The sequence below is a fragment of the Pleuronectes platessa genome, chromosome 14 (assembly GCF_947347685.1).
Source record: "Pleuronectes platessa chromosome 14, fPlePla1.1, whole genome shotgun sequence".
NCBI lineage: Eukaryota > Metazoa > Chordata > Actinopteri > Pleuronectiformes > Pleuronectidae > Pleuronectes > Pleuronectes platessa.
Genome location: NC_070639.1, coordinates 23,613,800 through 23,638,269, shown reverse-complemented (window position 1 = coordinate 23,638,269; position 24,470 = coordinate 23,613,800). Strand labels below are relative to the sequence as shown.

At 44.4% G+C, this 24,470-nt stretch overlaps 1 protein-coding gene across 1 annotated transcript in view; it reads left to right on the top strand.

Annotated features, from left to right (window-relative positions):
* The window catches only part of LOC128456015 (diacylglycerol kinase beta), a 69,599-nt gene that overhangs the window by 12,990 nt on the left and 32,139 nt on the right, over positions 1 to 24,470 (top strand). The window contains exons 3-18 of the mRNA XM_053440034.1: positions 499 to 881; positions 5,376 to 5,452; positions 10,120 to 10,270; positions 11,583 to 11,864; positions 12,224 to 12,379; positions 12,814 to 12,863; positions 13,185 to 13,259; positions 13,627 to 13,746; positions 14,763 to 14,880; positions 15,371 to 15,459; positions 16,426 to 16,542; positions 17,675 to 17,773; positions 18,793 to 18,903; positions 18,980 to 19,053; positions 21,760 to 21,834; positions 23,877 to 23,962. Coding sequence (XP_053296009.1) covers positions 815 to 881; positions 5,376 to 5,452; positions 10,120 to 10,270; positions 11,583 to 11,864; positions 12,224 to 12,379; positions 12,814 to 12,863; positions 13,185 to 13,259; positions 13,627 to 13,746; positions 14,763 to 14,880; positions 15,371 to 15,459; positions 16,426 to 16,542; positions 17,675 to 17,773; positions 18,793 to 18,903; positions 18,980 to 19,053; positions 21,760 to 21,834; positions 23,877 to 23,962 — 1,747 coding nt within the window. The 5' untranslated portion in view covers positions 499 to 814. The remainder of the gene's footprint in view (positions 1 to 498; positions 882 to 5,375; positions 5,453 to 10,119; positions 10,271 to 11,582; positions 11,865 to 12,223; positions 12,380 to 12,813; positions 12,864 to 13,184; positions 13,260 to 13,626; positions 13,747 to 14,762; positions 14,881 to 15,370; positions 15,460 to 16,425; positions 16,543 to 17,674; positions 17,774 to 18,792; positions 18,904 to 18,979; positions 19,054 to 21,759; positions 21,835 to 23,876; positions 23,963 to 24,470) is intronic.

Here is a 24,470-nt window from a genome sequence, read left to right as displayed (position 1 = left end):
CTGAGTTTCATTGAGACGTGAAGCAGCTGCACTTCCTCAAGGTTTATATTCAGTTGTCAACTAGTTCAATATAAACTGTGAAAAAATCACTTTTTCTGTGCATTTCATTTTCCATTTGAGCAAATTATGGTGATTTTCCTGAAATCAGATATAAAAAAAAGTCCAATATGATAATAACAGATGTTCTCCATCATTCTAACATATTACAATAGATTCTCCACTCACTTTGATCTGTGTTGTTTCAGTTTTAAAGAGCCTGTCGCCTGTGGAATTTAAATGTGACATAAATAAAAGAATAATAATATAAATACAGACTGAAACATGACTTCTCTACCTGCTTCTGTCTTTTTAAATGACTTCATGATGTCACAGATCTTTCTCCTCAGCGTGTTGATATAAACCTTTTCATTTATTTTAAATTGTTGACATTGTGCAGAGGATGATAAAATCACTTTCATTTATGCCCTGCTGTTTTCTGTCTCTCTCTCTCTTCTCCAGGTCAGCAGAGAAGAAACCTTCCAACCTCCGAGTCATGAGGAGTCCTTCGTTATAACTCAGATATATATACATATATCAATATTTGGAATATTTTAGATCACCTCAGTAATATTCAGGACCTGAACTGGGACCTGGTTTCTTCCTCCACCTCTTCTCACGGGGCCTCGTTTTTTTTCCAACTCGAGGCCGAGATGTCGTCCCACAGCCTCTTGGCCTCAGTCCCAGTACACAGCTTGACCCAGGGATAACCAGCAGCTCTCCCAGTAGCACCCGAGGCCCGACACAGAGCCCTGCAGGGCCCCTGGCTTCAGGCAGCATGGGAGACGGGAGCTGGGTGTGTCTGAGCCCAGCGGAGTTCAACCAGCTGCAGCAGTACAGCGAGTGTGAGTACCCACTGGGTCCGATGGGAATGATTGAAGAGTTTCTCTTCATTTGCACAACCAAATACTGTGGTGTTCATGTCAAAGGGTAAAGGCCCCATGCAAATCTGCACAGTAGACACATCACGTTTGTGTTGTATTTCTTCAAGTGTGTTTTAAAGGTTTCTTCAGGCTGTAAAAGTTCTTACAAATTTAAAAAAGCTCCAGGTCTTTGGTAGAGGAAGCCCCCCCCCCCCCCCTCCCCCCACACACACAGAAAAGACTGGAGCTCCTGAATCACCTCGTCTGTAAACACACATTTGCATTATGCACGCTCAGCGGTTAATCTGGCACGAATCCTAACAAAGCTAAGGCCACGATCTCTGGTAACCAGGTTCATGCACTCTTAACTTCTTGGTTTAGAGATATGTTGAATCATCCATTTATCTCACATCATTGCCCTTTTTGATTATTTTGCAAATGAGTAACTGTAACGTTTGGGCAGGATTTCCGTCTGGATGTTTGTCGTCACATTATTCAGTGTTAGTTTGTTCCTCTCAGTAAACCGTGTGTGTTCCTGCTGGACGACTCTCCTCTCTCTCTAGAAACCACATTTGTTAGTCAAAAGAGCGTCTGTCCTCTGGTTCCTCGTGTCTGTCGTCGTGGATGATGAATAGAGCGTCGCTGTCTCACACAGGCGAGTCTGTTGAGGAATCGCTCGGTCGTGCAGAAACCATTATATTCACAGACCTGTGTGGATTAAAGCCACAGCTGTTTGTTCTCTGGTGGAATGGAAGGTCACTGACCAGAAGCTACTGAACTCCACGTGAGAAAACTGCAGCAAAACGTTGAAGCTGGAGGAATGCAAATATGTCAGGATGAAGAAGAGGAGCCGTGCACGTGGAAGACGAAGACGTCAACTTGAAAAGACGAGGAGATTCTCTGGTGATAAGTGCCCGACGCCGGTGGGGATGTGCCAGAGGCGTATCATTGTGCCGTCTTATCTTTTCTGAAGCTCAGTCCTCTTCAGCGTTCACCTTCAGCTTCTCTCATGGGTCCTTCAGACACAATTAGGCAACAATTGAATTACCTGCCCGGGTCTCTGACATTGAGAGAAGCTGTTTACAAATAGGACCGAGGTGCTTAAAATGAAAAACAACCCTCAACAGCTCTGTGTTCTATCCAAGCGGCTCCAGGCTTTGAATCATGCATCACACAAGTTGATCTGTGATTTATGGTTTTAATTTTATTACCTGTTAACCTGAGGGCAAAACTGAAAAATCCACGACTTGCACGACCGGGTCATTAGCACACGTCAGCGCACCGAAGAGAAAAGAGCAGATCAAGAGGAAACCTGGGAAAATGTCAGGTTTCAGTTTTTCTGTCGCCTGTGGCAAATATTTCATGACTCTGCTCACCCGTGAATATTTGTCAGATTATTTCAAATCACCCAGTTTAGCATTAATGATCCACCAGGGTACAGCTGTTTTATCTGCTGTTATAATGTGAATATATACTTCATCTATTATAACATAATTTTACCATATTGACATTTACTATCTACTATCTATTATCAACATTAAATCCCATGTCATTAAATAATATATTTTATTCTGCTTAAAAAACTATAAATAGATGTATTTAAAATTAACTGTAAAAAATCACATGAATATTCGCCAATAATAGAAAGGAGAAACTTGATGTCAGGTATAACGAGGTCAGAAAAACAAACTACAGATTAACTTCTTGAGTTTCTCTGTGGTCCTTCGTCTTGTAGGTGAACTCTGAACTCTAAAGGGTCAAAGGTGAAGGTCACTGTGACCTCACAAAACCCTTTTTTTTGCCTTATGAACACTTATTTTAAGACAAACTGTAAATAATCCTTTTTCAAATTAGGCACAAATATTCAGTTACACTCACAGATTAACTGAATCAGGTGTTCAGAGATCCTCTCCTATTTTATGTCTTGTATCTTAAATCTGTATTTAGGTGATTTCTTCAAATGCATTATTATCAGATTTCAGAGGTCAAAGGTCACAGTGACATCATATGAGTCTGAAGTGGAGCTGCTCTGGTTGGTGGAAGTGTACAACCAGTAATCCCAGTTCTTAATGCTCCTGTTGTTAATGTGCTTTGAGGAGGAGCCTGTGTGTGGTTCCCTGCAGCCACTGACACGTCAGGTGACACCACATCGCTCAGGGGACACGACACAGAAACGCTCTCTGCTGCTGCTGCTGTGGTCGAGTTCTCAGTTTATGAGTCAGGCTTCTCTGGAGAGGGACTCTAATCGAAACGTGACGGATGTGCTGGCCGGGAAGGCCCCTGCTGCCGGGAAGGTCTCGTGTTCCTCCCCGGTGAGGAGGGGATGTGTATCAGCAGCCGATCAATCGAGGGCTTAATGAAGGACACTGACTCTGCTTCTCTGCAGAGGGAACAGACACCACCAGGCTGTCAGTGTCTTTAATAAACCAAATCAAATCCAATAGAACTGAAAATACTAATTCACTAATCAATCACTTCCTTGATTAATCACATTTTTGAAAATCATTTACCGGTTGTAGCTTCTCAGTTTTCAGGACGTGATGGTTTTTCTTTGTCATGAGCTGCAAACTAAATGAAATAATCAATTAATTAACAGAAAATGATCAGCTGATGAATTGAGAGTGAAGATGATCATTGATCAGTCGGAGCTAAAACGATTCAACAGAAATCAATGAATGTTTTTTTAGAATTGTAAACTGAATTAGGTTTGTATGGATCAGAAGATTTGATTAGTTTATCATATGCAATATATCATATTTTAATATTTGATGTGAACTAAATAAAATGTCCCAAATCACATTTATTTGATTTTTTTTTTTTTAAATAAATTTATCAAGAACATATTTCAACTTTCAAATTGACGGAGACGTCTTCCTGGGAAATTAATGGATCATAGATATAATAATAATAAGTAATAGTAATAAGTCAGTCGTTAATGCCGTGAACTGGACTGTCCTGTTACTGGATGATCTCTGATCACGTTTCTCTTCTCACCTGAGATTACACACTCTCTGTCTCTCTGTCTGTCTGTCTGTCTCTGTCTCTGTGTCTGTCTGTCTCTCTATCTCCCTGTGTCTCTCTGTCTCTGTGTCTGTCTCTGTCTCTCTATCTCCCTGTGTCTCTCTGTCTCTGTGTCTGTCTCCCTCTGTCTCTGTGGACATAGTGCAGGACAGAAATAGAAAAAGCTTTTACAGGCTGCAAAGCTGCTGAGCACTAAAAATAATGAGGTGTCGTCTGCAGTTCATTATGACACGATGGTGAAATCAGGTATGTGTGCATACGTCAGTGTGTGTGTGTGTGGGGGGGCTGATCACATTAGTTCATTGTGGTGATCTGACTGTAGTTGTGATTGTGGGGGACATAATATTTGTGTTTAAATTTTGGTGCAAAAGCGTGATGTTTATGTCTTTTCTAGTTTGAGAGCGACGTTATTATTATTTTCCCGTCAGGAGCTGCACGTTGTTTTAATAGTAAAATGACATGTTATAAAAATGTACCTCGTTGTTTACACAGTTTAAAAGCGAACATGTCAATCAACCTGAAAACGCTGCAAAACTTTTTGAGAGTGGATGGGGCCCCGCCTCCTGCAGCCTGAGGCTCCACCCACAGAGTCTATACAGGAAGTGGTCTGTCTCCTGGTGGCCACCTGGCAGAGGCCTCATCATTTATCCAGTTTGGTTTGTTTTGTTTCATAAGTTTATCTGAATATTCGTGTTGAGGTTTGAGTGACGGTTAAGTTTGAGATATGTATCGTCAGAGATGGATCTACAATGTTTGATATATTGATATTTTCTCTTTTTGTTAGAAACCACTGACTTACAATTAAAATGAAATGGATTGAAAACGCTGAGTCGGTTCTCGTCTGTGTTCATCGAGCTGTTTGTTCCTGGAGCCAGAATATTGATCCTCTATCATGTGACCGAACAGCAACAATTACTTCATCTCAATTTATGTGGACGGCCGAAATAAAAACACAATGATTCAGTGTTAAGTTTTCAAAAGAAGAGAAAATACACAAGCACACAAAAACATGGGGACATGGGACAAGTTCACTTTTAGATTATTTTTAAATTTTTAGCTTCAAAACCAGTTTAGTTTTTGGTCAAATTAATTAGTTTAATTAAGTTTGGACCTTCTCCCTTTTAGTTCTTCCAGTATTTCATTATTTAAACAACCTTAAGTGAGAGAAACACTTTGAACATTGTTGAGTAATATTTCATGCAATAGAGGGTGAATTTGACTAGAAATGTACTTTTACTCCCTGATTATACATAATTCTAGTTTTTAATATTGTAATGGATGTTCTAGTTTAAGTTTGAGGGTTTTAAATCAAGATATTATTATTCATCAGCATGCGATGAAACACGTTTATTCAGTTCAGTTTGTTCATGGTGATTAAAAAGGAAAAGTTTTCTGTGTGATGGAGGAAAGTTTTCATAAATGCTGTAATTGAAATGATTGTTTTCTTGTTTTCAGACTCAAGCAAGAAGCTGAAAGACGTTCTGGACGAGTTCCACGGTGACGGAGTTCTTTCCAAGTACAACCCAGAGCACGTGAGTGTCACACTTCTTCACTCTTCATCTCTTTTATCACATCCTGGTCGATGTTCTCTCTCTCTCTCTCTCTTTCTCTCTCTCGCACCCTGTTTCTCTCTCTCGAACTGCTGAGTCATGGCTCCTGTTTTTAGATGAAGGCTATGATGGAGTCGCATCAACTGTGTCAGCTGACGTCAGCAGATCAACACTTCTTTTTTCTTAACACTTGGCTTCTGGACGCTTCTCTGAGTTTTCGACTCTTTCTCCGTCTCAGACATTCTGGATATCCTGTTGAGCCTGTGGTTCACATACTGTGGGAAACATTCAAGGATGTAGATGAACAGTTATAATTTCAATTTTGCTTCTGGTCTGTCTGTTATTTTTTTTGTCAACCTGCTCGTGAGGAATAGTTTGAAACATAAACATCTCAAGGTCCCATCACTGAGTTGTGAAAAGCAAAGCAAAAGGATCAGGTGCATCAGGCAGATAAATATTTAAACCATTAATTATAAAAACTCTGAGTTCTAACTTCAACTCTTCTCGTTTTTACGTTCACACTCATTTTGTGAACTGACTTCATCTCCTGTTCGGTCGCCTGCCTTCACAAGACAACCCTCTGAGCTGAGAGATGGAGGGAGGACGTGTTTGTCCTCGGAGCCACGACACGAAATTTCCCTCTTGATATATGTTCAGTTTGATAACTTCAATCAGTGTTATAATGTTTTCATGCTCTAATGTTCAGAAAACATAATTTTCTGTCCATCGCTGCAGCTCCTCTCTTCAGCCTCTGTCTCAAACACTTGGTTTTAGTTCCTGTCTCTTTAAGACACCCCCCTTCCTCCTCCTCCCTTCTGATTGGCCAGCTGCTCCACTCTCTTGTGTTTGGTCAATGGTTTCCAGTGCGAGAGGGAAATGTCGGTTTTATATTTTTACATTCACTTAAAAAATCAACCAGATTTACACAGTTTACTGATTAGATGTAAATTATGTGAAACGTCTTTCTCTTCTTATCTCTGTCATCTTTACATTTATATTTTCTTCTCTTCCTCCCCTCTCGTCCTCCTCCTCTTCTTCCTCTTCGTCTTCATTATCACCTCTTTGCCGTAAGCGTCTCCTCGCCTCACGACTTACAGCCGGGCTGGACATTTGGCGCCACAGAATTAACGTTCTTGTGCTTTCTGAGAGCACACTGTCTGTCGGCGCCACGTTGACCTCCACCGCCCTGCTCACATTTATCAATGTGTGAGTGCTAATGACTCCACACTCTTCATTGTGCTGTAGTGGAATCTACTCACACTGAAAAACACTCTGACCTCCATTTCCTCCTCGGCTCCGAACCTTCATTATCTGATTCTGAGCCTGAGTGCAGCGCTGCCTCGTCTGAAGTGACTTGGACGAGATGTTTCAGGATAAGAGATGAGAGACGAGAGCAGCGAGTGACATGTTGAGCCGTCGACAGTGTTGGGTTTCCTCCTCTGAACATTCAGCACACGCACTTCATCAGGAGTTAATGAGCGACGAAGAACAGAGACTGTGCTTCGGTCCCAGAGTTTCCCTTCATCCAGAGACTTTAGCTCTAGCATCTAGCTCCACGTCGTCCAGCTCCACGTCGTCTAGCTCCACGTTATTTAGCTCCACGTCGTCTAACTCCACTTCATCTAGCTCCACGCCGTCTAGCTCCACGCCGTCTAGCTCCACGCCGTCTAGCTCCACGCCGTCTAGCTCCACGTCGTCTAGCTCCACGTCGTCTAGCTCCACGTCGTCTAGCTCCACGTTATTTAGCTCCACATCATCTAGCTCCACGTCATCTAGCTCCACGTCATCTAGCTCTACGTCGTCTAATTCCACGTCCTCGTCCACGTCATCTAGCTCCACATCATCTAGCTCCACGTCATCTAGCTCCACATCATCTAGCTCCACGTCATCTAGCTCCACGTCATCTAGCTCTACGTCGTCTAATTCCACGTCCTCGTCCACGTCATCTAGCTCCACATCATCTAGCTCCACGCCATCTAGCTCCACATCATCTAGCTCCACGTCGTCTAGCTCCACATCATCTAGCTCCACGCCATCTAGCTCCACATCATCTAGCTCCACGTCATCTAGCTCCACGTCATCTAGCTCTACGTCGTCTAATTCCACGTCCTCGTCCACGTCATCTAGCTCCACATCATCTAGCTCCACGTCATCTAGCTCCACATCATCTAGCTCCACGTCATCTAGCTCTACGTCGTCTAATTCCACGTCCTCGTCCACGTCATCTAGCTCCACTTCATCTAGCTCCACGTCATCTAGCTCCACTTCATCTAGCTCCACGTCATCTAGCTCCACGTCGTCTAGCTCCACGTCCTCGTCCACGTCATCTAGCTCCACTTCATCTAGCTCCACTTCATCTAGCTCCACGTCGTCCAGCTCCACATTATTTATCTAGTTTGTGCAGCTTTGACGTAAAAACCTCTTATTTTGTCCTTGAGAACACAAGTACATTTTTTTTCTCTGTGGTTGCTTCCACACAAATATGTTTCAATTTAAATCATAATGCAACTTTCTGGCTTGAAAATAGCAGCTTATGAAGAGGAATCTGAATTTGCTTTATTTACTATGTGTCCAAGGAATTGATGGTTTAGCATCGCCCCCAGTGAACTTGCATATAAATAGAAGTACAGCGAGCTAAACAGCCACATGAGATCCAGACGGAGCAGAAAACCCCCACAACTTTTATTCCAAAAGAAAGTCGATCAAATTCTTCTGACATCTGCCGACAAATATAATATGTAGACGTGTCATGGCCGCCCCTGGGAGATGTTAACAGACTGGCAACCTCGAACGGGAGCCGGCTCTCTGGGAATATAATCGTGAGCTAAGCTCGGGGGGAAACGTGTTTTTCCAAAGGCAGGAGAATTTCCACGAATGCATTCTGGCATCGTGGTTACAGCAAATCAGGGCAATACATCAAACTATGAAAAGCATTTTATCATTCGCTCCATCTGCAGTGAGTGTGTTTTCTGTGGCGTGTGCACGTCAATGCGTTCGTGTTAGGCGGCCGTGCACAGCAAATTAAAGCCTCGTGGCTCGTTTGGCCAAATAAGGAGAGAGATGGTGATGAGTGATGGTTTTCAGGCTCCTGAGCTGAGGGAGGTTCCTCATCATGCTGGTCTGTGATGGACGTCACTTACCGCAGCTCCTCTGAGCCGCTCCGGGCTGGAAGCATAGTTCCTCAACGTCCTGACGGGATCGGCTTCACTCTCCTATTTTGGTCTGAGGGTTTATTCAGACCGTTAGAGCAGCTTTATTATGTTTGCTTAGCTCATGAGCGTTTACTTAACCTCATCTGTTAAAATCAGCATTGTGTTACAGCGCCCCCTGCAGTCACCACACGTGAGGATTCAATCTGCTCGAGTGTTTCCAATTCTTCATATATTGATAGTTTCCTGCTGAACATTTGGTGATAAACGCTGTTTTCAATGACTTTTGAGTGAAGCATCAAAGCATCAAACTCATTTCAATCAAGCGGCTGGTTTAAGGTCAAAAGCTGCAGTGTTGCTTTAAACTGGGAGGAAATCTATCCCTCTTAAAATCGAATTAATGTTTTAAGGTGCAGTCGTGTTAAGAGCCGTCTGACAGCAGCAGGTCACAGGTCATGGTCGTCACTCGTCACTTTATGTTCTGGCTCAAACACTTTGGATTTATTAACTATGAGGCGAGAGCTGAACTTGTTGAGTCGATTGGCCGAGACCCCCGGTGCCGAGGTGACGTCCTGGTGACTTGAGGTGGTGGAGAAATGGGAATGAAAACTACAAATACTAAATAAAAGTTGTTTTGGACGAGATTAATGTGACGGAGTTTGATGTGCGTTCAGAAAAAAGAGGACAAATAGCTCAGTGATGGACGGGTGAGCTGTGATTGGCTCCGGTCCACAACCCCCCAAACCCCTCCCGCCGACCCTCAAAGGATAAACGATGAAGATGATGGATGGATTAAGAAGAGATGAAGAGACACATCAACCAAAACATAAATATCACATCAGAAAACTATAGAAAACTATATATTCTCCACAATCATCATCTTCACCTCCAACAAAGCAATAACCCCTTCTCTTCTTCTACCCACTCCTCCCTCGCTCTCCTTCCTTCCTTCCTCCTTTCCTCTTCCTCCTTCCTCTCCTCTTCCTCGTTCTGAACTGTTTAACAGAAGCAAGACGTTCTCAGTCAAGTAAGACTCCGCCCGGCGGCGCTGCATGCTGTGTGGTGTCTGTGTCGGCAGACTGCATGAACATCCTGTCCACTAACATGACATAACCCCGTCTCACAGATGGTCCGACGCCCTGAGGGGACAGGGCCGCAGTCCATTGGGGGGGTCCTGAGTTCAGTGCTTTTATATGCACCCACCACATGGCTGTGTGAGGGGGGGGGGGTGATTGAGGTAAATGAAGGAGATGAAGGAGATGAAGGAGATGAAGGAGATGAAGGAGATGAAGAGTGATTTTACCTGGACTCAGCTCCAGCTCCCTCCTGTGATTCCTGGAGCAGAAAAGCTGTTTCATACTTTCCAGGACAAATCAAAGCTGCAGATTTTCATTTCAGGGCAGATCAGCGTCATCGCATCTTCGTCCATCGTGAGAAACCGACTGTGCCTCGGTGGTAAAGGTGTTAACCTCGTTCCTCTCTCGCACTTCTCCCACACAGCCCATCGACTATGAAGGCTTCCAGCTCTTCATGGCCACTTACCTGGAGAACGACATCCCAGAGGAGCTGTGTCAGCACCTCTTCACCTCCTTCAAGAGAAAGACGGGAGGCTGCTCCCCCGATCCGACTCGAGCCGGCACCAGCTTACTGGGTAGGCACCTTGGGTTCATCATTTAACAGACATCCTATACAGTGACTTGTTTTATTCCTGCTACAGAACCAGAGTGATCCAGAGACTCAGGCAGGAACCTCCTCAGGTGTTTAAAGACTTCTCTGAGTGCAGGCTGTAAACTGAGTGATGCGTGGGCCTCTGGCACCAGAAGCTGCACCACAGAGCAGCTGAGCACACAGATGGACGGTGGATTCAGAAATGTATTTCTGCGAGGAGGCCACAAGAAAGTCTGAGTGTGAGCGACACCTTGGAACTCTGGGCAGCAGCATTTTGTCAGTTAGCTTAGCTCGTAGCGTCCGGGTTCGACCACATTGCTGCCGGATGGGAAACAGTTAACTAGCGTAGCTGAGACTTAAACCTAAACTTTGTGTATTTGTGGGGAAATGAGTCATAATCAGGAAAGAAATCGAAATAATAAATTAATTAATCAACAATTTGAAACACATTCGATGTATAGATGAACAATTTAACCACAGGATCAATCAGTTAACTATGAAAATAGTCTTCAGTCTATCATAGTTGCTTTGATTGATTCAGTCAGATTAACAGAAAAATCATGTGAGAAAACATTGAACACAAAATAACAAAGAGCTGCACTGCCCCCTGGTGACGATCCTGAATAATGTGACACACCAGACGAGGCCTGGACGACTATAGCAGTGATTCTGAAGTACAGACCGAACATAAACCTGACATGATCTCTGTCCTGTAACATTCTGTCTAACAGGCGCCTCTGTGGTGTCCATTGATATCAATGTAAACATCTGCTCGTGTGAAGGGGTTAAAAATAGAGTTGACCTCAACAACAGATGATCCTCTCTTCTATGATGTTCACGTCTTTCTTCCTGCGTCCCGCTAACCCCCCCCCCCCCCCCCCCCCCCCCCCCCCAGAGGCTTGTTCCATCGACGCAGGCATCTCTCTTCACACCGAAGTGGCCTGTGCCCCCATCACAGGTACCAGTGCAGAGCTTAATGGGACCAGTTCCCCGCTGGCTGTGGCCTCCTGCTCCCCTGGTGCTTGTTGTGCTCTTGTTGTGTTGTTGTGGTTCAGTGAAGAAACGGTGACTTGATGCTTTGTGAATATTTGTGGACGGTTTTAACGCAACGTTTTTATTTTAGCAGCTTCCTGTCCCTCTATGCTTCCTGGTATTTTAGTATTTGGGTTGTTGTTGTTGTTTAACATTATTTTCCTTTTCTGTTCTTCTCCTCATCCTCCACTGTTCCTCCATTCATTTCTCCTTCTTTTCTCTCTTTCCGCTCCCTCTGTTTCGGGTGGTGGTGTCCCCTACAGGTATGAACGGGAAAAGCATCCTGTGTGCGATGGGCCGCCACACGCCCGAGCACTCCGGCCTGGTGAGCACAACCGGCTCGGGGGCCACCACCTCCCCGTGTTCATCCCGCTCGTCCTCGCAGCGTTCAGGGACCGGGGGCCACACGTCCGGGGGCCACACGCCCGGTGGCCCCCAACGATCGCCCTGCGGCCATGTCAAGGCCTCGGAGGGCAGCAGCAGCAACGTCCTGACCCCCAACGCTGGAGCCACCAGGTCGCCAGTGTCCCCCAAACTATCTCCAGGTCTGTTAACAAACAAACGCAAAGTGAAAATAGAACCTCGGTTCCAGAAGTAATGTTCTTGCCTCCACATTGACAGAGGCTGTGGCAGATTTCTGTCTGTTCAACACTTGTGAACACAATATCTCAAAAGCACCAAAAGAAAATGTGTTCAAAGTCGGTGCAAACGTTGACTTGAACTCACAGATGAACTGATTCGATTTTGGAGGCTGAAGGTCAAAGATCAAGGTCACTGTGACCTCACAAACTATTTTTCGGGGGTTGCGAACAAATATCTCTAGAGCACCTTGAGGGAATATCTTGAGTGTATAATGTGTGTGTTGTGTGAGTATCTCTGAAGACGTTGTGTCGTCCTCCAACAGAGAGGAGCCACTCTGAGAAGCACTTCTCTCTGCGGAGGAGCCCCTCGCCCCAGACCGGCTCGGTCGCCCTGCCCTCGCCCCAGGTGGTCTTTCTCAAGGACATCGTCTGCTACCTGTCCCTGCTGGAGAGGGGGACGCCGGAGGACAAGCTGGAGTGTGAGTGACAGGGGACGTGGTTGGAGGGTCGGCTCCCCTCGGGGGGGATGTGGGGATGTGGGATGTGTGTTTACGCTCCGGCCTCTTTAGTGCAGCTCTCAGGGAGATGTCACTCAGGCTGTTCCATCCTCCTCCCCCGGGCCTCAGATATACTCCCATTACACCTCCCACACCGGGCAGGTCCGTGACCCGCCTTAACCCTGATGCGCCCAATTGACTTCTTCTGAGTCTCGGGCTATATCTGCTCCCACTGACGAGGCTAATCTCTGCTAACTGATCCCCATGCAGTGGGACGGAAGTAGCTCGCTCCTCCGGTTTAACCCCGAGGCCGTCTGGAGGGAGGCCAAGAGCAAATGTGACAGCTCCAGAGAGCCTCTTACTCTCTGATGGAACCTGAGTCATCATGGGATCTCTGTTCTCCCGTTTCCCTCTAGTCATGTTCCGGCTGTACGACACTGACGGCAACGGGGTCCTGGACAGCTCGGTGAGTGGTCGCTCTGTTTCCCGCTCTCGGCCTTTTGCCCTTTGCACACATGCGTCTCTAAGAGAAGTGTCTTGAAGGCAGCAGCTGTGTTGACATGAGATCATTTGTGAGGGTTGTGTTGTGTCATGTGCTGACGGGATCACATAACAACACACAAAAAGCTTTGTTACACTTTAAACTTCACTCCTCTGACCCTGAGTTTAACTGGGAGCTCGTTGTTCACGTCACGGTCAGGAGACGTTTCTCTTCTCTCACCTCCGGCGTGTGGAGAAGGTCTGGGGGCTGGTTTTCATCTTCTTCATGGTTTCTGTCTTTTCACAGGAGTTGGATCGCATCATCAATCAGATGGTGCATGTGGCCGAATATCTGGAGTGGGATTCTATGGAGCTGCGACCGGTGAGCGAACAAACACACAAACAGTCTGATGAGTAACGGAGACACACACACACACACCTGCTCAGGGTGAAAACACTGGTTTACTTTATTGCACCAAAAACAATATTTCTACACATTTTATTCTTGTTACTTTTCTTTCACCATTTCAAACTATCAGTCTTGGGCTGACTAGATAATTTCCTTGTTTGTTTCTGTGTTTGTCTATTTATAAAAGTGTATTTATAAGCACAATACATTTATTGTACCAGCAGAAAAGCTAATTTCCATCTGCAGCCTCTGTTTTTAGATTTTTTCATAACTGAAAATGGCAGAATTTACAGTAAAAGCTCAAATTAAAAGAGACTTTCGACTTTTGCTGTCACTTTAGATTCTGAAGGAGATGATGATAGAAATCGACTACGACCGAGACGGGACAGTGACGCTGGAGGAGTGGATCCGAGGAGGCCTCACCACCATCCCTCTACTGGTCCTACTGGGCATGGATACGGTACAGAGATGTGGTTGTGTGTGTGTGTGTCTGTGTGTGTGTTTGTGTGTGTATTTTGTATTGAAGTTGAGATTGTTTGAGTTCAGCAGGAGACGCTCACAACATCTTAGTGCAAACAAGCTGCTTTTATCTCATTCTAATCATTCATCGTTCACCTTTTATTCTAAAATCAAGATCTGAAGTTTTACTTGTGGAGATTTAAAACCCACGAGGTGAAGTGAATTGATTATCTTGTCACGGCCCCTGTGAAGACGTGAGATCCATCAGGCAGCAGATCAGTTTGAGGATCTGAGCGACGCTGACAAGACGACCGAGTCAGAACATCTGGAAAACGTCAGGTCATGTGAGGTTTCCCTGATCAGGGTCATGGATGTCCAGTGTGCACCAGCTGGCCTCAATGGTCCCGTCCCTCAGAGGAGCTGCTGTAGATCAAGTGCTGAAGGCCTCTGATAGGAAACCATCAGAACCCACAGTGCATTACAGCTACAGGGTCCATGCTGAGCTCCGGCAGCAGGATGCACCACCAGGAGGAACTCCAGCCGGGCGGAGGCAGCGTGATGCCCCGGGTGGATCTGACCTGCACCACAACGTAGCTGCCAACCAAGCACATGGCAGAGAACGTCCCTGTAGCCTCTTCAGGGATAATGCTTCCTGCCACGCTGCAAGTATTGCTCGGAAATGAAAAGTTTCATCTCTCGACCAAATACCACAGATCCCAGTCCGATCGATCTTCTGCTGGATCATCTGGAAAAATAGAGAAACCACCGAGGCTGCAGCTTGTCTGACGCCTTGTGCCTGATACAACTTCTCTATCGTCTTTCACAGTTCAAATCTGCTTATCTCTCCCCCTCATAATAAATATCTTTATATATCCTGTTGTTTAATAGCAGTAATATTTGCTGTATTCTCGCGGTAGAAACACTTTGACGTCGGCTGTGATTGCAAACATCTGTATTTTTTTCAGGTTCGTGCTTCAGTGGAGGTTCATGTGTCTTTGTCTCTGTGTCTGTCCTCAGAACGTGCAGGAGGACGGGCAGCACGTCTGGCGTCTGAAGCACTTCAACAAGCCGGCGTACTGTAACTACTGCCACACCATGCTGCTGGGGGTCCGCAAGCAGGGCCTCTGCTGCTCCTGTGAGTCCGAGCTCCACCACCTCCTCGACTCCATCGTCCTCTGACGTCCTCCTCCCTCCGTCTCTGTCCTCATCATCTCCCTCTCCCTCCCTCCCTCCCTCCCTCCCTTGTTCTCTGCTGTTCATTTGCTCTCTCTGCATCTGACTCGCGTTTAAGTGTCGGGCCTGAGTGCCTCTGAGTGGACGTTGTTTTTCAAAACGACGTCCCCACAGTCGTCATTATAAAGACATTAGCAATCCCATTATGAGTCATTCCATTACTGATTGAATTCTGCCAGGGAGCAAATCCCGAGGTCGGCGTCTTCGTCACCGCTGAATCAAAGAACTCCCTTATTGTCTGAAACCATCTGTAATGTGATAACGTCTTTTATTCTATTCCAGACAAATCTGTGTTTTTACTTCTGGTTGATAAGATGAGAGAGAATCTAGAAACAAGTTTAGGATTCAAGTCAATTATAAAGCGTTGTTGTTTCCTGTTGTGTTTCCTTCAGTATGCAAGTACACGGTGCACGAGCGCTGCGTCTCCAAAGACATCGCCGCCTGCATCAGCACCTACGCCAAGTCTCGCAGGAGCACCAACGTAAGTACCGACCTGAACCACGTGCACGTGAAGACACAGGAACACTCACAGGTCTGTTGAACACCCCCCCCCCCCCACTGGCTCTAGTTCCTGTTTGACGGAGCAGCGAGGATCATGGGACGGCCGGCGAGGTCACGCGAGGTCTCTTATCTGGTGATCGTGCTCTGGATGTCAGCGGTGACGTGATTAGTAAAGTTCAGGAGGAGTTCTGCAGCTCGGGTCACATGATGCTGAGCAGAGCTTTGTGCTTTCAGTCCTTCAGAGTCTCAGCCACATCCCAAACACACAGTTATTCCTTTTGTTTGATTATTGTTAATGCAACGAGTCAGTTTTAATAATCGACTGCACGTTTAAGTCCTTTATTAAAAATAAATACCAAACATTTGTTATTTGCAGTGTCTCAAAATGTGTCTTTGCTAATTTTCTTTGTATTAAATCAGTTTAAATTTCAAAAATCTGTGATTTTCTCCTGTTACTCAGGAAAAACTTTCAATTTTAACTTTGTATGTTTTTTTTGTGGCCAAAACTATGAATTTTGAAAAGATAATTAATAGTAAAAAATTATTATAAAAGATTCAGTTGCAGCTTTAAACCTTGTAGTTTGCGAACAAATGGAAAATTAAAGTAACAAAGTATTTTTATTCTTGTAAAAGCTTCACAGGGATTTGTGTAATATTTAACTTTAACTTTCATTCACTTATTTATATTTCACTTTTTTCACATAACTGCTTTTCGTATTGATGGATAGATGGATTAATAATTTAATATATGTGGATTGAGAGATAGAGAGAGAGAGAAATGAAGATCTAAAGAAATAGATGGATGGATAAAGCAGATGAGGCAAAGGAAAAGCAAGTGAACAAAGAGTAAATAGCAGAAAGAGATGAACATAATAACATGAAAACAACAAATGTATAAATTTGGATTGTTCCTTTAAAGCAGAATGTTGAATCTCTTGTGTTTCAGGCTATGCAGCACGTGTGGATGGAGGGAAACTCTCCCACAAAGTGCGACCGCTGTCACAGGAGCATCAAGTGTTACCAGGGCCTGACGGGCCTCCACTGTGTGTGGTGTCAGATCACTGTGAGTCACAGAGTCACTGTTCACACGTTCATCTGCACACACACGCATCAAGACGCACGACACACACACACAAACACACACACACAAGCTTTATATAAAATATGTTTAAAGCCATGATAAAAAAAACGATGAAGAAAGACACCAATAGAAGGAATGGATTTTTGTCTTACGCTGAGTCGTCAGTTTATGAGACGCACGCAGCTCCACATCAAACAGTCCAGATATTAATCCTCTTTGAATTAAAGATCATAATGTCCAGACGCTGCCCAGAGGAAAAGTTTTTACTGCTTATAACTGTTATTTTCTCTCTTCTCTGCCTCTTGGAAGTTTCTCTGGACTTTAATTTGTTCTCTGAGACAGATTTCAGATGTTGTGTCGGCTCATGTGTGGGACGATGACGTTTTCCTGTTTCCAGAATCTCAATATTTTAGACATTTGTGCATTGAGACAGAAACTGAGACTTTTTAAGGATCAGACCGAGACAAGAGGAAAAGGCTGTTTCTCACCAGCTAAATTTAACCAGCTAATAAAACCTAAATCTCACATGATCTTAATTTGAATTCAGTTGTTTCCCGGCGATAAAAGGCAAAACTAAGACGAGATCTTATTGTGAATTTTCTTTTAATTTTCCATTTATTTGTCCACCAAATTATTAGGATACTGTTGTTTTACTTTAACTAGGTGTCTCTAATAAACTGCAAACTGAGTGTACTGGAGACTAACTCATTCCTTCTCCTTCAGTTTCCAAAATATGAACTCCAAATTAATCAAAATGAAACGTTCCTATATAAACATGAAGATCCTTAAATCCTCTTTCTTCACAGGGATCAGTCTCACACACCTTCACACGTGATAATGTGCTGTACTCTTCACGTCCACTAGATGTCACCACCGACTCGCAGTGTGCAGTCACGTTGCTGTTGAAGCAGCCTCACACACTTTTTCCCTTCTTGTCACCTCAGTGAAAAACACACAAACTAACTGATAACCTGATTGATCCCATGAGTCAGTGTGAGCCTCCTGTCCGGAGAACGAGCTCCTGAGGAGAGACGCTCCTGGTGGCGTCTCCTCCTCTCCTCAGTCCCACAGATGGATGACACCCACCGCTCTTCTGTTTTCTGCCTCTCTGCAGCTCCATAATAAGTGTGCGTCCAATGTGAAGCCCGAGTGTGATGGAGGAGCCCTGCGGGACCACACGCTGCTGCCCTCCTACATCTGCCCGGTCGTCCTGGTGAGAACGCTCCTCCGCTCGGGCGGCAGGAGAAATCATTCACTGGGAAAAACATTTCAAAGTGCACGAGTCGAGTGTCGTGCTCGTACCGACGACCTCGATCTCACAGCTGACACTATGAGGAGGTTCATATATCAAAGTAGAACGTCTCAGACCTGCGCCAAGACCCAACAGTCTCTTTATGAAACCACACTTCAATTCTCTAGATCCAGATTTTGATTTGGATCTGCACCACGTGACACTTATATATATCAGTCCCTGGAACATCTCTGATTCAGGAATTATTCCATTACACATCCTTCCACCAAGGGTCATGATAACCTCCACGGTAGATGTAAATATTCATATAATCATCATTTGAAATATACACATACCAGTTTGTTAAGTACACCTATGGCTGAAATACACCTAGCACACTGGTCCTGTTTTCATGCAGGTTATCAGGAAACGTGTTTATTCCGTTATTTGATCATTGTGGGGCCCATGCATGATAACATGCCCTACAAGGACTGAACAATGTGGCAAAAAATTATATAAAAAAAAATATTTATCAGTCTATTGATAAATGTCACTTTATTATTTTGTTCAAAGGCAGATTTTTTGCCTAGAGTTAAGGTTGTGGTTTTAAACTCTTCGTTATGAGCAGAGAATGATAAACAGCAAACACAATTATGAATCAAATATTCAATATTCAGCAGGAAACTTTTAAAATATGAAGAATAATATCCAGCATTCAGTTAGCGGGACGACACAGTCAGAGCAGGAACATGGAGCCCACCAGAAGTTATAAAGTGTGGCTGCAGGGGGCGCTGTTGCTCAGTAAAAGTTCCATAGTGCTACTTTAAAGGATGGAGTATGATTACATCCTGTTTCTTTTGAGCAGCACAGTTTCTGGCTCTTTTCAGTTTTATTTGTTTGGCACCAAATTGCCGCCTCATTCCCTCACTTTGTGTGTTGTTCATGTCCAGACCTCACAATGTGTGTAATGTTAAAAACAATCCATCTTCCCTCTGTCTCAGGACCGTCACTCTGTGGTGAAGCGTGGCGAGGGGGAGTCTCCGCCCAGCACCAGCCCCGACGACACCAACCAGACGTTCAAATTCTCCCCCGGCGACGGACAGCCGCTGCAGGTACAGGCCCGTCCGCCCCCCCGGCTGAGACCCGCCCTCCTTCCTGTCTCCTGACTCTGTCGTTCCTTGTCTCCAGGTCACTCCTCTCCCAGGTACTCACCCGCTCCTCGTCCTCGTCAACCCCAAGAGCGGAGGGCGGCAGGGGGAGCGGTAAGTTCCTCCGGAGGTCGGCTCCGCTAATCATCATGTGCACAGATTCATTTGACCCCAGATTAAAACCTGACACTTTAATGTTAAGAGTAAATAAGAAGGATTTCCTAACTGCTTTCAGACATTTACTGAAATCAGCAGTTCCTCCGAATCATCTCCGTACACATGGTCACGTGACCTCTGCTGCAGAGTTAATACGTCACTTCCTGTCTCGGTCTGCTGCACCCGTTACTTCCTGTCTCGGTCTGCTTCACCCAGCTGCTCCACCGCTTACCTGAACAATGAGGAGGATTTAATCCTGTTGTGAACGAGTCAGTGCAGAGAATCCTCCTGCTGTGTTGTGCATGTGTGAAAAGTAAAAGACGTTTTAGTTGCCAATTCAAATAATTCCATTTAATATTTTCTTTAATACTTTTGTTTTGCTTTCACACAACACATTTTAGTTGTTTGATGAGCATTTCACCAAGTCCAGATTTTTATTTCAACATTCAAGGTTTCCTTTTTCCATTAATCATTAAATTATGCTTAAATTAACATAAAATAACAGTTTATTTATCATTTATCGTTTTTAATTAAAAATTTCCTCTTTAAATTGAGTTTTGTCTCAAATGATCCTCCATTATAAAACGGCTGAGCAGTGATATAACTTACATTTTTGGGGATTTGGGAGAATTCTGGACTCTTTCCTGATTCCCTCTTACTTTCATGTGAAAAGCCTTAAAGATTATTACACATCAGGAACAATATGTTTCTCCTGCGGTTCCGAGGAAGTGAAGTACAGGATCATAAGAGCTGTTTTTAGATCTGCACTGAAGTCCCGATATGCACAGATATAAATATGAAACCACATTAGTATTACTCATGGACGTTTTGAACACTTTTCAAACACAGAGGAAATGCTGCAGCTCCCTGACGGCTGTAATGAGCAGTGATTAAATAAATGTCATATCTTCATCGTAGCACTTCCCTCCACCTTCCTCACCGACCAATCACATCCTGTCCTAGCACCCCATCCTCCAGCATCCCCATAGCAACATGCTTTTTGTTAACATTAGAAAGGAAATTATTGTTTATTAATAGACGTTACCAGATCAAAAAAAACATTTTGTAAAGGAAACCAGAGGCTTTAGTGTTTCTATTTGCGTCTGCATGAAAACCGTGTTTGATCCGATCAGTGCAGGAACGTATCAGAAGTTCTGTAGAATCCAGCAACTCAAACGTTTCAGTGTCACAGTGGATTCGATCTTTAATCCTTTTTGTTTCTCGTCCACATGAAACACACTGACTGGTCTCCCGTCAGGTCTTAGATTCACTGCCTGGTCTGTGAATGAGAGCGGTAGTTCGATGCTGTGAAGGTCACAGGAAGCGGCTGCGGTGACGTGCAGACAGTCTGAGAGCAGATCCTAGACCAGAGAGAGAGAGAGAGCGTGGAAACCAAAACTCTCCACTGCTTGTTCTGTCTTTCTGTTCAAGGCTGTTGCTCCTGGACGAGTCCTCTGCAGAGCTGATGATTTAAGACGCGTGTTCACATCGTTCAGACGTCACTTCACTGCAGCTTTATGACGTTTACACCGACATGATTGACGGCAGCAGTGTTGTTTATCTCTCGATGTCTTGAACTTGAACTTTAAACAGTTGTTAAACATTGTTTGGCTGCACAACTTGTTTCAAGATAGTCTGGGAATGTGAGTTCACGCCCCGGACCACCTCTGAATCTGATCTGAGTAACCACATCTCAGGAGACACAGGAGCTTGGAGCTGTTTCACTGAGCTTTAGAGACCAGAGCAGTGCAAATCTGATCGTGTCATGAAGTCAAGAACCTGTTAAATTCAGGAATTGTTATAATGACGCCAGTGACGGTCAGAGAGTTTTCACGTTCCCATCATGAACACGATATCTGAGGAGCACCTTGAGGGACTTTCTTCAAATTCTAACCAGTTGTCACTTGGACACAAAGATGAACTGATCAGAGTTCATTGGCTGAAGTAAAGGATGATCTTGTGAACATCATATTCGAGTCTGTTTAAAACTGTATTTAGCCTGGAAGTAGGTCTAGTTCATAATGTGCCCATTGCGGGACTCTGAGGAAAAGTTCAACCTGTCCACCTTGTGTCTGGAGGACGAGCAGGACAGAGCAGGTGAGACGTCAGCAGCAGGAGCAGAAAAAACTGTCAGATAAAGTAAACACAAAGAAAAGGTGGAGCCGCTGAGGTGGAGCGAGAAACGATGAGGGAACAGGTGGACGTGCAGAGAGACACGTGATTGGACGGCTCAGGTTACTGCCGGGGCAGTGAGTGATGGCCGAGCAGGTGGAGAGTGAATCACTGAATGAATGAATCCAAATAAAATCAGAAAATGAAATGAAATATATATTGTTTTTTGTTTTAAAGTTGCTGCAATAAATACATTCGTTAGATTTTCCAGAAAAACATTCAAAATATATTAATTTGACACAAGGATCTGAAACCTATAGAAATTGAAATATGGTCAAAGCTAAATTAAATAAAACTTTCTAAATTGATTAAAAAAGTGAGAAAGAGGCTTTTCTGATTTTAATTATATGTTTTTCTTCATTTGGAAAGGACTAAATAAATAAAAATGTTTCATTATTAGTGTTTTTATTATTATTATTATTATTATTATTAGCAAATTGCTTGTTCTGGTCCCTGTATTTCACGTGATTCCTCCTCTGGCTCTTCTCTCAGGGTTCTGAGGAAGTTCAGGTACCTGCTGAACCCCCGGCAGGTTTACAGTCTGGAGCGAGAGGGTCCGATGGTCGGGTGAGTCGCTGGTTCATCCTCTCATTGTCTTTATCATAGAGTCCACTTCTGCTATCAAAGCGCTAAAAGAGGATTTACAAGTAAGAGTTTTAGTGGAAGACCCAAATTAAATTTTTACTTACTTAAACAAATGTATGGGCTCATTTGAAGTGAACTAATTTCTTCATTAAAGATTCATCATGTTGTGTTTGGGCTTTAGAGATACAGGCCTGCAGCTTCCGGTTAAAAACTCCACACACAGCATATTTTAGAGGATAAATCACTGATGTAAAGAGCCAGACACAGTCAGCTAAAGCTCTAATTTACTAATAGATGATTAATTCCACAGGGGGGATGATATTACAGTTATAGTTCAGTCGGGGAGCAGAGCTGTTAAACCACCTCTCTGTCCTCCATGTCACACTGACCTGCTGCAGGGAGGTCGAGGAAGGGGATTGAGAACACTGCGTTACTGCTGTGGTGTGTGTCTGACCTCCTGACACACACACACACACAGACACACACACACACACAGAAACACACTCGTACGTCAGAGCTCGCACTCTGTAATGAATGCTGTAACACCTTCTTACCATTCACAGAAGAAGGTAAAAAATAAAAAGCCCCATACAGCACAATTGGTGTAAATGCTTTACCTTGAAGGTGAAGCTCTCCCCTCGCCATCCTTTCACCTCCATTTGTGTAAATCAGTCTCTCTCTCTCTCTCTCTCTCTCTCTCTCTCTCTCTCTCTCTCGCTCTCTCTCTCTCTCTCTCTCTCTCTCTCTCCATCCCTCTCTCTGCCCACCAGAGCCCACATAGGAGAAGCGACCCGATGACACACTCGGGTCTTAGGGGAGAAATATGCAGATGATACACTTATCTCTGTTTGTCTGTGTTGACGCTTTTAAACCATCCTCTGTAAACTTTAATATCCAGATTCCCTCGTGTTGTTCCACTGAAAGTCGGGTCAAGAACACTCAGGCGTTTTTTTTTCCCCGCCTCCGTTCATCTGTAGTTTTGTCGTCGCTGCGTTTCTCTTTCCATTCATGCTTTTCCCTTTCTCTCAAACCTGTGTCGTGACGGTAATCAGGTAATTATTAATAAAGACGCTGCTTTGTCGTGCTCTTCAAGTGCTCACGCTCTTTTATTCCGATAACAAGAGTCTTAAAGCTGCGGCGTCTTTTATTCCCGCGGTGAATGAGGTGATGCAACCGTGTCATAGCACAAGTGACGGTAAACACCGAGGCCCGTTGTCTCTCGTTAACTCAGCTCCACTACGCTGCTACCAGGGGCTCCCTAACAACAGGCTCCGCTGGGCTCTGAGGTGAGAGCTAGTTTACTCTGGAGAAATTTGTTTAGGGCAATTAGCTCAGTGTGCTTCCAGGCGTGGTTTCAGATCTTCCGTTAATGTAAAACCTGCGTTTGTTTCACCGACGCTGTCACACGTGAAGCGTTAGAGACACAGGAGCTAAAACCAAGTGTTTGAGACAGAGGCTGAAAAGAGGAGCTGCAGCGATGGACAGTCGTAGGACAGGGACGTGCATTAAAACTAATAAAAATGATTAACCTGAAGCAGAATCTCTCTCCTTTCACCATATAACAAGTAATGAATAACCTGAAGGCATCTCCCCACACACCTGAAACACAGCGCACCTCTGGGCTTCATAACCTTTTTTTAAACGTGGTCATGGTGCGGAGGGTCTGCAGGCCGTCCCTGTGCAGGACCAGGTGGCAGGTGTGAAAGGGGCTGGTGGCCCGTGTGCAGCTGTCTCGTGACGGGGGACAGATGAAAGCTTCTGTCGACACCTTTGTCCCAACGCAGATTAAACGTCTCTTTGAAGGGCGCGCACTCTGTGACCACTCTGTGACGGTGGAGGGGGGAGCGCCGCTGGAGAGGAAGCACATTGATTTAACACTCTCTCTATTCCCCTCTGTGTCTTTCTGCCATTTTCCATTAAATAATTCAGACATTAGAAAATCTCTATGGTCACCGTGATGGGTAAATATTCATTCTTCACGTTGACACTGTAAAAAAAATCACCGGGATCTTCTTCTCTCTCAGGTTAAACTTTTTCCACGATGTCCCTGATTTCCGGGTGCTGGCCTGTGGAGGGGACGGCACCGTGGGCTGGATCCTCGACTGCATAGGTGCGCTTTCATTTATTAATCTTTAATAAACATGTCATCTGCCAGGGAGTCAAGGTCAAGACGAGCAGCGAATAAAGTAAAAACGTCTCAGATTTAATCACAAGAAGTGACAAATTACACAAAAACATACTTCAACACAACAAACCGATTAAAAACTGAATCACGTGTTAAAAGCAACGACGCATTAAACCTGATTTTCTTACATAGTTTATTTCCACGTCGATGGCGTTGGACATTTCTTTTTATAGGATCTCTCCAGTTTGTTACGACTTGGATCACTTTATTTTCTTTATGGCCCCCCCAACATCTTTGCTGTTGTGAAACTGCATAGACCTGTGCCATCTATAAAAATAAAGTCTGTCGGGGCAACAAATAGCAACAGTCAGCAGATCGGACGAGTAGTAAACAAAAGCCTGGGTCAGCCAAACTTTATTTGCAGGAGAAATAAAAGTGATGAGGTGTAATTATGCACACATCACATTTACTGTGGTGCTGCTTCTGAAAAACA